At 37.9% G+C, this 14,669-nt stretch overlaps 1 protein-coding gene across 5 annotated transcripts in view; it reads right to left on the bottom strand.

Annotated features, from left to right (window-relative positions):
• The window catches only part of lama2 (laminin, alpha 2), a 299,175-nt gene that overhangs the window by 42,427 nt on the left and 242,079 nt on the right, over nucleotides 1–14,669 (bottom strand). For all 5 annotated transcript variants that reach the window (XM_049478821.1, XM_049478822.1, XM_049478823.1 and 2 more), the window contains 9 exons: nucleotides 14,097–14,307; nucleotides 13,874–13,990; nucleotides 11,611–11,774; nucleotides 11,261–11,399; nucleotides 9,303–9,405; nucleotides 8,963–9,079; nucleotides 6,364–6,546; nucleotides 1,812–1,966; nucleotides 1,517–1,660 (listed from right to left, as the gene is read on the bottom strand). In XM_049478821.1, the coding sequence (XP_049334778.1) occupies nucleotides 1,517–1,660; nucleotides 1,812–1,966; nucleotides 6,364–6,546; nucleotides 8,963–9,079; nucleotides 9,303–9,405; nucleotides 11,261–11,399; nucleotides 11,611–11,774; nucleotides 13,874–13,990; nucleotides 14,097–14,307 (1,333 nt within the window). The remainder of the gene's footprint in view (nucleotides 1–1,516; nucleotides 1,661–1,811; nucleotides 1,967–6,363; nucleotides 6,547–8,962; nucleotides 9,080–9,302; nucleotides 9,406–11,260; nucleotides 11,400–11,610; nucleotides 11,775–13,873; nucleotides 13,991–14,096; nucleotides 14,308–14,669) is intronic.

Raw genomic sequence — 14,669 nt, 5'->3', positions numbered from 1 at the left:
AGAAAGAAAGAAAAAAAGGAAAGAAAGTTATTGAGTAGGTCATAGTCATGACCTAATGAAATAATGAAACAAAGAAAGAATGTGAGTGAGTAGGCCATAGTCACCAGATTAAAGAAAGAGAGACAGAAAGAAATAGAGAAAGAAAGAATAAAAAGTAGGAAAAAAGAATAAAGAAAGAAAGAATATGGGTGAGTAGGTCATTGTCACCAGATAAAAGAAAAAGAGAAAGAAAAAAAGAATAAAAAAGTATGAAAGAAAGAAAGAATAAAAAATACAAAAGAGAAAGAACAAACAATAAGAAAAGTAGGAAAGAAGGAAAATAAAGAAAAAAATAAGAAAAAGAAAAGGTGAGAAAGGTGAAAAATGTCAGAAAGAAGTAACTATAACAGAGACAAGAAAATTAAAACAATAAGAAAGAAAGACAAAATATACAAATGTAAGAAGAAAGAAAGAAAGCTCTAGAATAGTCTACATACCCTATAACAGGTTTCATCTAAACCTAAAAAAAAAATCATTAGCTCTAACATATATAAAAAAGCCCAACCAATATTATCTCTGTTTAACTACAGGGGTTGGACAATGAAACTGAAACACCTGGTTTTAGACCACAATAATTTATTGTCCTGAGGGACAGTCGGACAGCCGTGGTTTTATGTTTTTTGAATACAATCTGGGTTAGCACCCGAACATCCCTTTCAGACAGCTTCCTCCTGCGTCCACAGTTAATCCTGTTGGATGTGGTTGGTCCTTCTTGGTGGTATGCTGACATTACCCTGGATACCGTGGCTCTTGATACACCACAAAGACTTGCTGTCTTGGTCACAGCACTTAAGTTTTTCCTATTTTTGGTCCTTCCTGCTCTTCCTGTCCCCTGTTCTCTTGTTTTGTATTCCTCCCCATCTGCTCCATGTGAAGCACATGGCTCTGTTTTGTATTTGGTCTTGTGTCCGTCTTAGCCCCGCCCTGTCATCTGTAACCCCTCCTGTCACATTTGTAGCCCCGCCCTTCTTGTTACTTCTACAAGTGTCCCTTGTCTGTGCCTGAGCATAAATAACCCATGTGCTCATTTGTTCTCTGTCGTGCTTTTTGTTTGAGTGTGTGACCCTCAGTCTTGATGAGAGCTCTAGTCTCAGTATTTGTACCCTGTCTCAGTAGAGCTGGTCTTTTGTTTGATTTTTCTTTGTTTGATCCTTGATCCTGCTTTTTTTTTGTGTAAGTTTAGTTTCTGGTTTGTTTTTTTCAGTTCATGTTTTTGTCTGATTATTCTGCTTGTTTGTTTATTAGTCTCATGATTAATCCTTTGTTTTATAGTCTTTGTTTCAGTAGTCTTAGTGTTTGTATTACTTCCCTAGTGTTTGTTCTTTGTTTATTATTTAAAATATGGAAAATAAACAAGACCTGCATATGCATCCTGCCTCCAATGTGTTGCAGCCTCTAAACGTTGGACTGCTGCATCACATTAAACCATGCAAGACTTTTAGAACACAGAAGTTCTAAGAAATAACTGAATACTTACATATTGGGCGGAGCCGAGGTAGAAGAGAAGGTTGTCGGCGGCGACGGTCTTCACGTTCAGGATGATGGTATTATAGCGGCCCTTTTTAATGTCCGGCCGGTACGCACGAATGCAGTCTCCTCCCGATGACACGGATACTTTGATCTACATCAAGAAAACAACACACTTATAGAACTCTGATAACCTTCACACATTAAACTCCTTCATTTACTTTATTCATAATATACAAAATATTAAAACTGATGATCTGATGTTCACGGTGAGTTTATCTGTACCGGTGCAGTGTTGTACTCACAGAGTTGGCTTGTTTGCGGGCCTGATTGATCAGCTCTTTGATCTGAGAGATGTTTTTACGCAGGTTGTCCTGCAGCTGCTGAATGGGCTTCAGTTTCTCAAGGAGACGATCAGCTTCATCCTCCAGGTCCTTCACTTTAGCACCTGCTGCGTGGACTACACACACACACACACACACACACACGCGCAACACATGGAACCAGTCAAAACATTGCAATGACTCAAATTCAGTGTCTACCAGTGGGGAACCATTAGGCCTAAGATATTTGTTTTTATTTCCATGAAATAGATATATAGTATTTGTTTCTAAACTTTATAATTCAAGCTTTCCAACTGGTTGGAACTTCACAAGCAGAACTTGAGCCTAAGATGTCATATTATCTCCCAAATATTTACGGGTCAACCAATCATGTTCTAATTTACAGTGGGGGGAGCTAATTTCATCTGTTTCTGTTCCAGCATATTCCTGTCAGGTTAAATACATGGTACTGTCCGTTAGAAGCTTCAGATGGACCTTTGAATATTCCTGTTTAATTGAGATCAAGCAAAAACATTCTCATTAAAGTATATTGACAAAACAACAGTTGTGAGTGGGTCATACTCACCAGATGAAGAAAAGGAAAGAAGAAAATTAAGTAATACAGAGGAATAAAAACGTCAGTAAAAAGACAACATATGGCAAAATGAAAAAGAACAGAAGAATAAGAGAAGTAATATAGGGTAAGGAAGAGTTAAAAAAAGAAAGAAAGAAAGAAAGAAAGAAAGAAGGAAATAAAGATAGGTAAAAATACAGCTGTGAGTGGGTCATAGTCAACAGAAGAAAGAAAAGAAAAAAAGTGAAAAAAAATAATATAGAGGAAGAAAAAATATGAAAGAAAGAAAGAAACATGTATAAAAAAAAGAAAGAAGAAGAGTCACCAGAAGAAAAAAAGAATAAAAGAGGAAAAGAAAATCATATAGAAGAAGGAAAAAGTATGAAAGGAAGAAAAAAAGAAAGAATATTGACAGTAACACCACAGTTGTAAGTGAGTCATAGTCAGCAGAAGAAAGAAAAGAAGACAAGAAAGTAATATAGAGGAAGGAAACGTATAAAAGAAAGAAAGAAAAAAGAAAGAAAGAAAGAAAAATGCATAAAAGAAATTAAAATGTATACAAGAAAGAAAGAAAGAAAATGTATAAAAGAAAGAAAGAAAGAAAAAAGAAAGAAAAATGCATAAAAGAAATAAAAATGTATAAAAGAAAGAAAGAAAGCAAGTTTATTGTTTATTATCAATCAAAAAATCGTGTTGTTATCTTAGTGCTAACATACTACTAGAATCCCCTAGAAGTTAGCAGCAATTAGCAGCAGTTAGCATTATGATAAAAATACATATTTATATTTTTATTTAGCTGACATTTATGACCTGAACTGAATGTCTAGCTGTAATATCCATGGTTCTCCACTGGTGTCTACTGTAGATGTAATTAGGAAAAGAAGGAAGATAGAATAAAAAAGGTAGAATAATAAACAGAGAAGAACAGCACAGACTGAGCGTGAGGGGAGGTTATGCGTGGTGTTGTAAATTGATTATTTGGTAAATGTATGAAATCTGAAGCAGGGAGCTGTTATTGAAAGGACGAGATGACAGAAATAGGACTCAGTGTGCATTCACGATTAGCATAATCTTAGCTAAAGCGCACATTAGGCTAACGAGCTTAGCGGTGGCTTCTATAGGGCTGCTTTAACCCTGCTGGGTAAGAACAAAGAGAGGAAAACAGAGAGGAGAGAATGGAGAGATGAGCAGCTCAGTCATATCTCTCTCTCTCTCTCTCTCTCTCTCTGAGTTGGCTGGAGCGATGAGCATGCATCTGCTTGGATGAGTGTGTAGCATGCCGAAGCCGCAGAGCGTGAAGGGATCTTAAGAGTGTAAAGAAACGTGAAGCGTAGGAACACAAACTGGAATACATACTGATTGCTGTCGACGTTTGAAATGTAACGTGGGGTGGGGTGGGTTGGTTGGAGGGGGGGGGGGGGGGGAGAAAAAGAGGATACAAATATGATCATTGAGACACTTTTAATCACACAGGCGTCAGAGCAGACAGGACAGCAATCAAAAGGGAGTGATGAAAATCCTTTTTCTTTTTATTACTCTTTATTACTCTCTAAGAACTATTTTAACCCTCTATGTCAACAAATCACATTGCTTTTTACACCATACCATACCTCATTTTCTATGTATTTATTTGTTTATTTATTTTTAATATAATGTTATACCCATTACAATAAAACATACAAGTGGGTCAGAAATAAAAATAAGTATACAGCTCTGGAAAAAAAATAAGAGACCACTTACAAATAATTTGTTTCTTTGATTTTACTAAATTGAAAAACTCTGGAATATAATCAAGAGGAAGATGTGTGATCACAAACCATCAAACCAAGCTGAACTGCTTGAATATTTGCACTAGGAGTGGTATAAAGTTATCCAAAAGCAGTGTGTAAGAGTGGTGGAGAAGAACATACCAAGATGCATGAAAACTGTGATTAAAAACTTTTTTTTTATTCCACCAAATATTGATTTCTGAACTCTTAAAACTTCATGAATATGAACTTGTTTTCTTTGCATTATTTGAATTCTGAAAGCAATTTTCATTTTCTGCAAATTAATGCTCTTAATGACAACATTTGTATTTGGAATTTGGGAGAAATGTTGTCTGTAGTTTATAGAATAAAACAACAATGTTCATTTTACTCAAACATATACCTATAAATAGCAAAATCAGAGAAACTGATTCAGAAACTGAATTTGTCTATTCATTTATAAAAAAAAATTCTAGAGCTGTATGTGCAAAAATATGTAAAGAAGTTTATGTGGATGTTTATATTTTTCCTATATTCTAGCTGTGAAAGTGTTTTTTCGTGATGCAGGTAAAGCACTTCTGTATGTTTTGGGTGTTTCTTGCCCTAAAACTAATACATTTTAATTATCAGTTTGTTATAATCGAAGTCATAATCGAAAGCTATATTTGATATACCCACAGGGATTCCAATACTTTCAAAATGTTTTGAGCTTTTCTTCCAAAATGTAGTTTATGCCATAGAGGGTTAAGCAGCCCAGCAGACATTTCAACCAGTAGGTGGGGCTCTTCTGCAGCTATGAATTTCTTCGGTTTTCACAGGACACTGACTATTAAAGATTTAAAGAAAACCTGACTTTTCAAAATGTGCTTAATTTGGGTTTATATACACTATATGGACAAAAGTATTGGGACACCTGCTCGCTCATTGTTTCGTCTGAAATTGAGGGCAATAAAAAGAGTTTATCTTGCTTTTGTTGGAGTAACTGCCTCAATCATCCTGAAAAGCCTTTCTAGTTGTTTTTTTGGGGGGATTTGCTGTAAGGATTTGCTTTGGGGATTTGCTGTAATGTATTGAGAGGAATTAGAAAACAAAATTGAAAAACAAACACTACCGTGAAAAAAATTAATTCAGTCCACAAAATGCATTGCTTTTCCTCATTAAGAATGCAGAATATGTGCAAAATTTAAATGCAAAACCACAAATTTCCTTTTTTTAAACCAAGCGCTGAATTCATGTCGGAACTGCACTTAAAATGCAATACAGGATTGCAAATACAGGATTGCATTTCGTCTAGAAGCGTGGTATACATGCCAGAATGAAATGTAATAACTGTCCAATCAGAACCCACTACTGAAACTGGGGTGGGGTTTAGGAACCAGTCAGAAGCAAGCACTCTTTACTCTTTGTGACTCTTTCCCTTATTGAGTTTCACTCTGACTAGTGTCTCAGCCCCACTCCAATTTCAGTAGTGGGTTCTGATTGGACAGTTATTACATTTCATTTTGTAATGTATTCTACATGTTAGTGAGGATTTATGGATTGTATTTGCATTTTTTCCACAGTTGTGTTTGCTTTTCAATTTGGCACTAATTGCTCTTTATAATAATGAGATCAGGAAGTTGGATGATCACCACTCTACTTCATCCTCAAAAGTATAGGATGGAGCACCATCATTCTAAAGAATACAGCTCCACTTCTCCACAGCTTAGCTTAATGCTAACGGCTTATACTCCTCTAACCTCCACAGGTCATTAACCATGGTGTCAACTAGTTTATGCCATCTGACCCATCTAGGTAAAGTAAGGCCAAATAACCTCTTCAGGATTCCCATCCATTTGTGTCTGTGGCATCACTGGGAATTGAACCTGCAATCTGCTAACAATCATGTCAAAGCTTAGACAGCTCACCACAAACATTTTAAAGATTGAAGAACCTCTACATAATGTAAAGGTTTTGGGAACTGCAGGTGAGTCTTCAGCGTTTTTACTCAAATGACCTTTCTTGGCACCTTCATTTTTGAGAATACTTCAGGTCAAATTGCCCTCAGTGCTTACACAGACAGTGCACACCCGAGCAAACAATATTAGGCAACCTGTTTTCTCACCTGTGGGCGAAACCTCAGCTGGGCAGCTTTAATTAAATTCCTAATCCTAATTTACAACTAATCAGTAGTAGGCAATGCAGCGAAAATGACAGCGTGTAAAAAGCGTACTGTTTTTCTCCGGGTCCTGGATGATGTTGTTGGCCTTTTTCACATCGTCTTCCAGTTTGCTGTAGTTCCTCTTGAGGCCCATCAGGTTGAGGTTCATGTCTTTGAGCCGGGCCAGAACCTCCAGTGCCGTGTCGTTGGCCTCCCCTGCTTTCTGCTTCGTGGCCTGGATTTTAGCAGCTGTGTCTGCAAACAGAAAAATAATGGGAAAAATGCAACTGTGTAGTGTTTTTTTTTTTTTTTGGTCGGATTTAAGTCTCTAACAGCTAAATAAGTAAAATAGGTAAGAATTTTGGTCCCAGTTTATAATAAGTGTCTCTAATAACTGTGTAGTTGCATGTTAAGAATTTATGTAATAACATTGTAATTACTGGTGATGTAAACATATTTGTTACATATTTAGTAATTCAGGAACTGCACACATGTGAGCATTGAGAGAATATGGAGAATATTTTATGCAGTTTTACTTTATGAATTCTGGTAAACTCTTTTGAGTAATTCATATGTAACCGTGAGTAAACGTCTTATGTGCTGCTTTACTTTGGCTTCAAGGTTGGTACAAAAACTGTACAATTAATGAGTATTTTGTGAACTATCTGAGATATGTGTGAGCTTCACACAAGCGTTGTCTATGCATTTTAACAACAGACAGAAACCTATGGTGTCTGTTTTAAGATTAAAACAGGCTAATCAAACAGGTCGAGACCAGTCATCATCTTAGTTCAGGGCGATCTTAAGGATGTACACCCCTCAGTTGTTGGTGATTGGTGGAACGGTGCGATACAAGATCCATTAGATAAGACACAAAGACTTGGCAAGAACACACTAGAGAGATATGCTGGCTAAGAGCTTTAAATCACTTAGATCATTATGGGTCCCAGTAATTTTCACTAGGAGGGGCTGATAGCTTTCTGACCAAGAAAGTTCAGTCTGGTTATCTGTCACCAGAACTCTGAAGCCTCACTGTTTGTATGTTGTTTTTTTCCTATTCATTTTGATTTATTTTCCATTATTTTTCATTATCCATTACATTACAAAAAAACCCTGTTTTGTCAGGAAGACTCTTTGAATACACTGGCTCATTTTATGCTTATATTGAATCACACATAAATCACAATCTCATTTTGACTCAATCTTTCAACATTAAGTTTGAGTTGTGTCTAATAGGGTGATTGTACTTTCACGTGTCATAGTGTGTGTAGATTTTTAAATCTAATAGTGTGTGTAATTATTTGTTTATAAACCTCTATAAACCTCAACCTCTGTGTACAAATCATAAGTCATAAAAAAAATGTTTTAAACTTTAGAGACTAATAACTTTGAAGAGGGAAATTACATGTTCTGATTAAACACCCAATTGCATCCAAGTTTCAACTGTATCAGTCCCACTTCCAAGAAAAAGCTAAAAAGTAACCCCACAGCATGATGCTACCACCACCATGCTTAACAAGTAAACTTTAGTCAAGCTTGAAAGTGCTGATTTTCAAACTGTAATCCTTCGGTTCCTCTGCATACTTTATTATCCTCTTTCACCTTGTTTACAGTGTTTAAAAACTCCAGCAGCACTGCCGTGTCTGATCAGCTTATACCAGCACAACACACCCTAAACAACTCGTGTCACTGCAGTGCTGGGAACGACTCTGTATAATTGGTGTATGATTTGTAGACAAGCTGTGTGCAATATTCAGTGGCACATCTAAATGTATTAATTAGAAGAAGGTCTACATACATTTAAATATATATCCTTATATACTGTTCATACAGATCCAGCAGATTTTCATACAATGAACAACTCAAGAAATGAGTGATAAAACAAGTGATAAAAATGGAATAGTAAGAAAAATAAAATATTTCCCAAGATTTTGGGAAGATATTAAACGGATTTGAAAATAGTGTGCACTGGCCCATGCACTGACCCATTCACCCTATGTGTACACTCACACCACACACACACACATTTTTATACTTTATTTTGTTTCCATATACAATATAATAAACAATAAGGAAACAAAATATTTCAGAAAAATTGTCCAAACATGTCACATACAGTTCATACAAGGTATTACAACATTTCATGTATTTTCTACTTATGGATAAAGAAAACAGCGCCTTTTCCAAATATGCATACTCCCAGTGATCGCTGAAATAGAGCAGAACTTTACTAGATGTTTAGCTTTTACTCTACTTAATCCCCTGCGACCAAGACCACGCACTGCCAATCTATGCACGTGACCGAGACTTCCAAATACCAGGGCTATCAGTTGGCATTTAAACCCTAAACTTTCAATAACTCTAACCAGAGGATGGTACTTCGTCATTTTTTAAATATATGACTGTTCCAAATACAGATCAAATGCACATGATATTTCATACAGCACAGCCGTCCTTTGACTCTGGGACACACAGATAATATCTGGTGTGTTAGCAATTCCTAAAAAAACTTCAAACGGTACATCGAACCACTCAGATCATTTCTTGAATATGGAAGCTGAGCAGCTATCAAGTCTACAAGTCTGTCATGTCGGGCAACATACAAGCCTTTAAGAGAACTACAGCCAACACACACACACACACATAGACACACACACACGTATGCACACACCATTGGGAATGGCGCGGAGTATCTCCAGGGTCTCGTTCAGGCCCTTCAGCAGGTCTTTGTTCTTGGCGTCTGCTCCTTTGAGCCGCAGCTGCAGAACACCCAGATTGTCTCCGTTCTCTAAACAAACACAACAAAACCAAACAGACCGTTATTCCTGCTTTGCTCGTGAGCCAGGAAGATGCAGGCGGCTTCTCTCCTTCCTCCGCCTGCAACTCGCTGAAGACTGTGGGATGCTTTTCATTCCGCCGCTGAGGTTAAAGCTCCTCTGAAGTAAAGATAGCCGTGCTGCGGGGAACACTGAGCCGCCTGTTGTTGTGTTCATGCTGCACAGATCCTTTACCTTTAACATCCTTCTCCAGATCCTTAGCCTCGTTCCACAAGCGCTGGCTCTTCTGCACCGAGCTTCTGGCGTTGTCTTTTAGAGGACCTTTAGGACCTGCGGCCTTAAGAGAAGTCACACAGACCGTCATTCCAGAGAGAACGTGGCGTACGGTACGCCTACACACAATACGCTTCACAAAGCACGCAAAACAGTGCAACTACGCACAAAACACAATGCGCTGTAGGAATACAATAGGCTGACTTGTACAGAATTATGCTGAAATAAATAAAACATCAACTTAAAAGCTGTTAACAATAGAAAACATTTTACTTTCACTTGCATAATAGTGTTTGTGCTTCTGAAAACTTCACAGGCTATACATTATACAGAATTAAACAGAATCACGAATATGAATACAGCACTCATACTGTTTGTAAGGCGATTCACAGTAATTGTTAAAAGAGCAACCTAGAGAATGCCACCATTAAGAGCATCTATCTACTGTATCTCGCCCTCCTTTGGAGGGGCAAAGTCCCTATTGTGCTATAATTCTAACATTCTAACAATTCTAACATCATTAACCCTTTCAGACCCTGCATTCATTACAATGGACGTCATGTTTTTCCTTATTTTTAAATGTTTTGTTGCACACAACACCATTTGAGAGCTGTTGTCCATCAGAATAGACCATGAACAAGTTTATAAATCAATAAAACAGGAGCTTGGTTGTATCCACTGCATTGGAAAAAGAGTAGTACTAGAGCCATTGAGGCAAAGTAACAGCTAAATTTTACTAACTTAAGTGATTTAGAACACTTTGTCATGTTTGTTTTTTACTGTTTAGGGATGGTTCATGGCAGAGGTCGGCATTAGAGCCAGATGTTGCCCACAAGCATGAAACATCTGGCCTCTGAGGTAGTTTGAACTATAATGAACGATAATGAAAATAATTAAATACATAAAACGCTTCTCTGGTGAGCTTTTGTTTAAATTCCTCCCCCGTCTTTCTGTCGTGCTCTGCGTGACTTTAGTTTGCACCTGTTCTCGTTTTTCCGCCTGTTCTCGGGCTCCCCATCTCCTTATATATATTGTTATCGGCCGTGTCCCAAATTGACTAGCCTAGGCAGAAATAGTGTTTTGTACCCTGACCCTGACGACATGGGTTCGATCCTGCGTGAGGAGCGGTGTGTTTATTTTTTTTTTCATTTCTTCTTGGGTTTACCTGCTTTGAGTTCAACTGTTCTGCAATTGGGTTCAACAACCCTCTGTGCTGGAGAGCTACTAGTCTGTACCACTCTATCCCATTACACTTCTCCATAATGTCAGCTTTACAGGAGAAAGATAAAACCTACTTAATTTAAATGGAATTAAATGTAAAATGAGTTTATTTCAGTTCATTTTGGAGAATTTCTATTGGTTCATGCATCAAGAAATTTTGACACAGTGTAAAGTGTAAAGTGACAGTTTGTGTGTTCAATATAGAGCGCCCTCCATAATTATTGGCACCCCTAGGTAAAATGTGTTATAAACCTTAAAATAAATGTACTTTTTATTGCAGAAGCCTAATCTCACTTTGAAAATGTGAATAAAAAAAAGTCCTGACTAAAAAATAATATTTTTTCTTACAATGACCTGTTTTACAATTACTGACACCCTTAACAATTTCTTGGAAATAAATGTATTTGAATCAGTTTGGTCATTTCTACTGTATGTAGTTTATAAAGTGCATCAAAGTGTAAATATGGTGTTACACAGTGGCCTATTTCTCTTACTCACTCTTAAACATCGGAAAGACAAGAGAACACACTATTCACACTATTATGATTCTTCTCTTTTTTTTTGCATTGTTCCTATATTATATATATATATATATATATATATATATATATATATATATATATATATATATATATATATATATATAATTTTATATTTATTTAAATGTTTTATAACAAACCATCTTTATGTTTTCTTACCAGCTGCACAGCCTCCGTAGCTGTAGCTTTAGCTTCTCTGGCTGCTTTGTCTGCTTCATCAATGAAGTTTTTAATGTTGGTGTAGGCGTTGAATGCAGCCGTGGCATTGAAGGAGAGATTCTTAGCCTCAGCCAGAATGCTACAAAAACACACACACACACACACACACACACACGAAAACTTATCGATCTGGTCTAGCAGAGATACGGCTCCAAACTTACTTTAACATGAACAATCAAAGACAAACAAAAAACAAAACATGAATGTACTGAATGATTGAGTTGTTTGGCTCCTCCTCTCATTTACGCACTTACACACACACAAACACACACACAAACACACACACTCACTTGTCCAGAATGGTCGCAGATTCATTAAGCTGGCCAGCATGGTCCTCAGCTCTCAGCAGTAAATCGGGCAGTGTGTTATCCTCCAGACCTCTGGATAAACGGCCCACTTTATAATCCAGCTGATCATGCAGAGGACCCAGCTCACGCTCCATCTCCTCCAGCTCCTACACACACACACACACACACACACCAGACACACACACCAGACACAGCCATGATGCTCTACACACCATCCCAGTCCTTCAGTCTATTACTGTTTTACAGTTACAGACAAAAGTTTTTGGAAATCTGCTAGATCTTTTTTTTTATATATATATATAAAGTTTATTAAAAAAAAGAGCGTATTCTGATTTTGTTGGAGTAACTGTCTCAACCATCCATTGACGTTCTACCATATTATAAAGCACTGCTGTGAAGATTTGATTGCATTCAGTGAATATAGTGAATATAGTAAGGTGAGGATGTTTGATGATCACCACCCTATCTAATCCTAAAAGTATTATATGGAGCTCCATCATTCCAGAAAAACAGTTGCAGTGCTCCACAGCTCAGTGCTGAGAGGCTTTATACCGCTCTATGCCAAGTCTGGTATCAGAATGTACAATCCACTTTCTCTTCGTGCTGCTGTTTAAGTTCATTGGGTCCTAGGATCTCTGACTTTGAGGAAACTGACCTGTTCACACTGTGAAGGTGTGTGAGCAGGTTATTTAAGGGAACAGCAATATTAATTCATTCTGTATTCTGTTTATTGTTGATGTAAACTTTAACATTGGGTTTGTGTGCTGCTGCAAATCCTTTTTGTGCTAATAGCTGGGGTGTATGCGTGTGGCGAGCGTGCAGCGCACTTGCGTTGCCAATATAGTAATAAACATCTGACGGTTGACTGTTGTCTGGGTTCAAATTAGCCAGTGGGGCGACTGTGTTTTTTTCATTGCCAAGATAGCAATACAACAGAAATATAGCTGAGCATACCTAACTTTCAGACCACCACGTCTATCAGTGGAATTATATTCACAAACCTTGTTGCTTTTTAAACAATGCAGGAGCAAGAAGTAGAAATAGTCTAAAGTGTACATTAAACAAACACTGGCCTATATTTAATAAAGCTGTGTGGAATCTGCAAATTGCAGCATAATATACTATTTAATAAACTGTGGTATGTTTGGGGCCCTTGCTGGCCCTGCCTTTTTTAATGAGAGATAAATCAGGAAGGCAGCCTCTCTTCTCTCATCACAGTTATTCAGACACAGATATGTTGTTGATTGTAGGTTGCATAGTCATAATGTGATTCCCATGACTATAATCTATAGATTGTCAGTTTGATACCTGGTGACTTTGACACAGCAGCCCTGCTTATCTGCTTCAAACCTCATAGAACTGCATTAAATCATGGATTTTTGTATTTGTTTGCAGTTTATTATATACAGTATATTAGATGTTTCAGAACTTTCCCTGCTTGATTTGTTGACGATATACACTGCCTGGCCAAAAAAAAAAATCGCCACCAAAAAAAAAAGGTCACGCTGTCTAATATTTCATTGGACCGCCTTTAGCTTTGATTGCAGCACACATTCACTGTGGCATTGTTTCAATAAGATTCTGCAATGCCACAAGATTTATTTTAATCGAGTGTTGTTCATCAAGATCTTATATTGATGATGGTAAAGTCTGACTTCTGCACAAAGCCTTCTCCAGCACATCCCAAAGATTCTCAATTAGCTCTTTTCCACCCAAAGAACTGTGGTTCTTGAACCAGTTCTATTCGGACTTATAAGAACTGCGGTGCTTTTCAGTGAACCGGCCTGCATTTCCACCAGTTTTAGTGGAACCATCAAAGCGTCACTTCAGTAAATGTACCAGCACTATTAGCTAATGTGGATGGACTCGGAGAGCCAGGGTTGCACTGGTCCACTGCTGTGGCCGAATTCAGCGCCCCAGTCATCTGGTTAAGCTGATCTGCTGCCCAGCATGCTGTCATAAAATGCCGGTACACTCCCTCGCCCAACTCTACTCTATTTATGTTGGTGGAAACATGGCGAATGGTTCAAAATTAGGTTCGCAAACCAGATCGGTGCTGGTTCTAGTAGGTGGAAAAGCATTTAATGAGGTTAAGGTTTGGACTCTGTGGTGAACAATCCATGTGTAAAAATGATGATCTCATTCTCCCTGAATCACAATTCCAGTCCAGATGGAGACTTTTTTTTGGCCAAGCAGTATACAGTGTGGGTATGTGTTTGCGTGTGTGTATGTGTAGTGATCTGACCTCTACTCCACGATTGATGTTGTCTGACAGTGCGTTGGCTTCATCCAGTAGCTTCTCTCCATCTTCCAGTATTCCCTGTGTCTCTTTCTTTCTTCTACCGTTCTCATCTCTCTTTCTCTGTCACAATCAACACAGGCTCATGAGGTTCGTGAATGTTCTATAATAGTGTGTTTTTAAATGCATAAATTACAAATACAAGAGTGAATGTGGACTGTGTGTGTACCTGTAGACTGTCCAGTCCCTGCTGGCTGTTGGCGGTCACTGCCTCGGCCTGTCTGGTTTTGTTTTGAGCCTGATTCAGCAGCTCCTGAGCGTCATCCAGTTTATTCCTGTAATCCCCCAACTTTCCCCCGACCTCGTCCCTCAGGTCCTGCGTGGCCTGGTGAGGGTCTCCAAACAGGCGCTTCACCTTCGCAAACAAAGCCTCCGCCGCCCTGCAGATGAGAGAGAGAGAGAGAGAGAGAGAGAGAGGGATTGAGAGATACAGATTGATTACTAATTACTCTCTACCTATATGATTTAGATTAAAACAAACCACATGCAGAGGAACTCTGTTCTTTTTTAGTTGTTGATTAAACAGAACTGAAACTTTGGAAGGGATGTCCCCATCATCAACAGGTCATTGATTTGATGTCCAGTGATCAGAGTCTAAGAATCACAGAGAGCATAACTGGCCTCGCTGTATCTCTCTCTCTCTGGGTGATGAAAACTGTATTTAATTATTGATAATTAAATAAACATTGAGACTGGGTCAAATAAAAGTGAAAAGTTTTTTTTTTTATCTGAAATATTTTCA

Source organism: Astyanax mexicanus, chromosome 1 (assembly GCF_023375975.1).
Source record: "Astyanax mexicanus isolate ESR-SI-001 chromosome 1, AstMex3_surface, whole genome shotgun sequence".
NCBI lineage: Eukaryota > Metazoa > Chordata > Actinopteri > Characiformes > Acestrorhamphidae > Astyanax > Astyanax mexicanus.
This window is presented reverse-complemented; position numbering and strand designations above follow the sequence as displayed.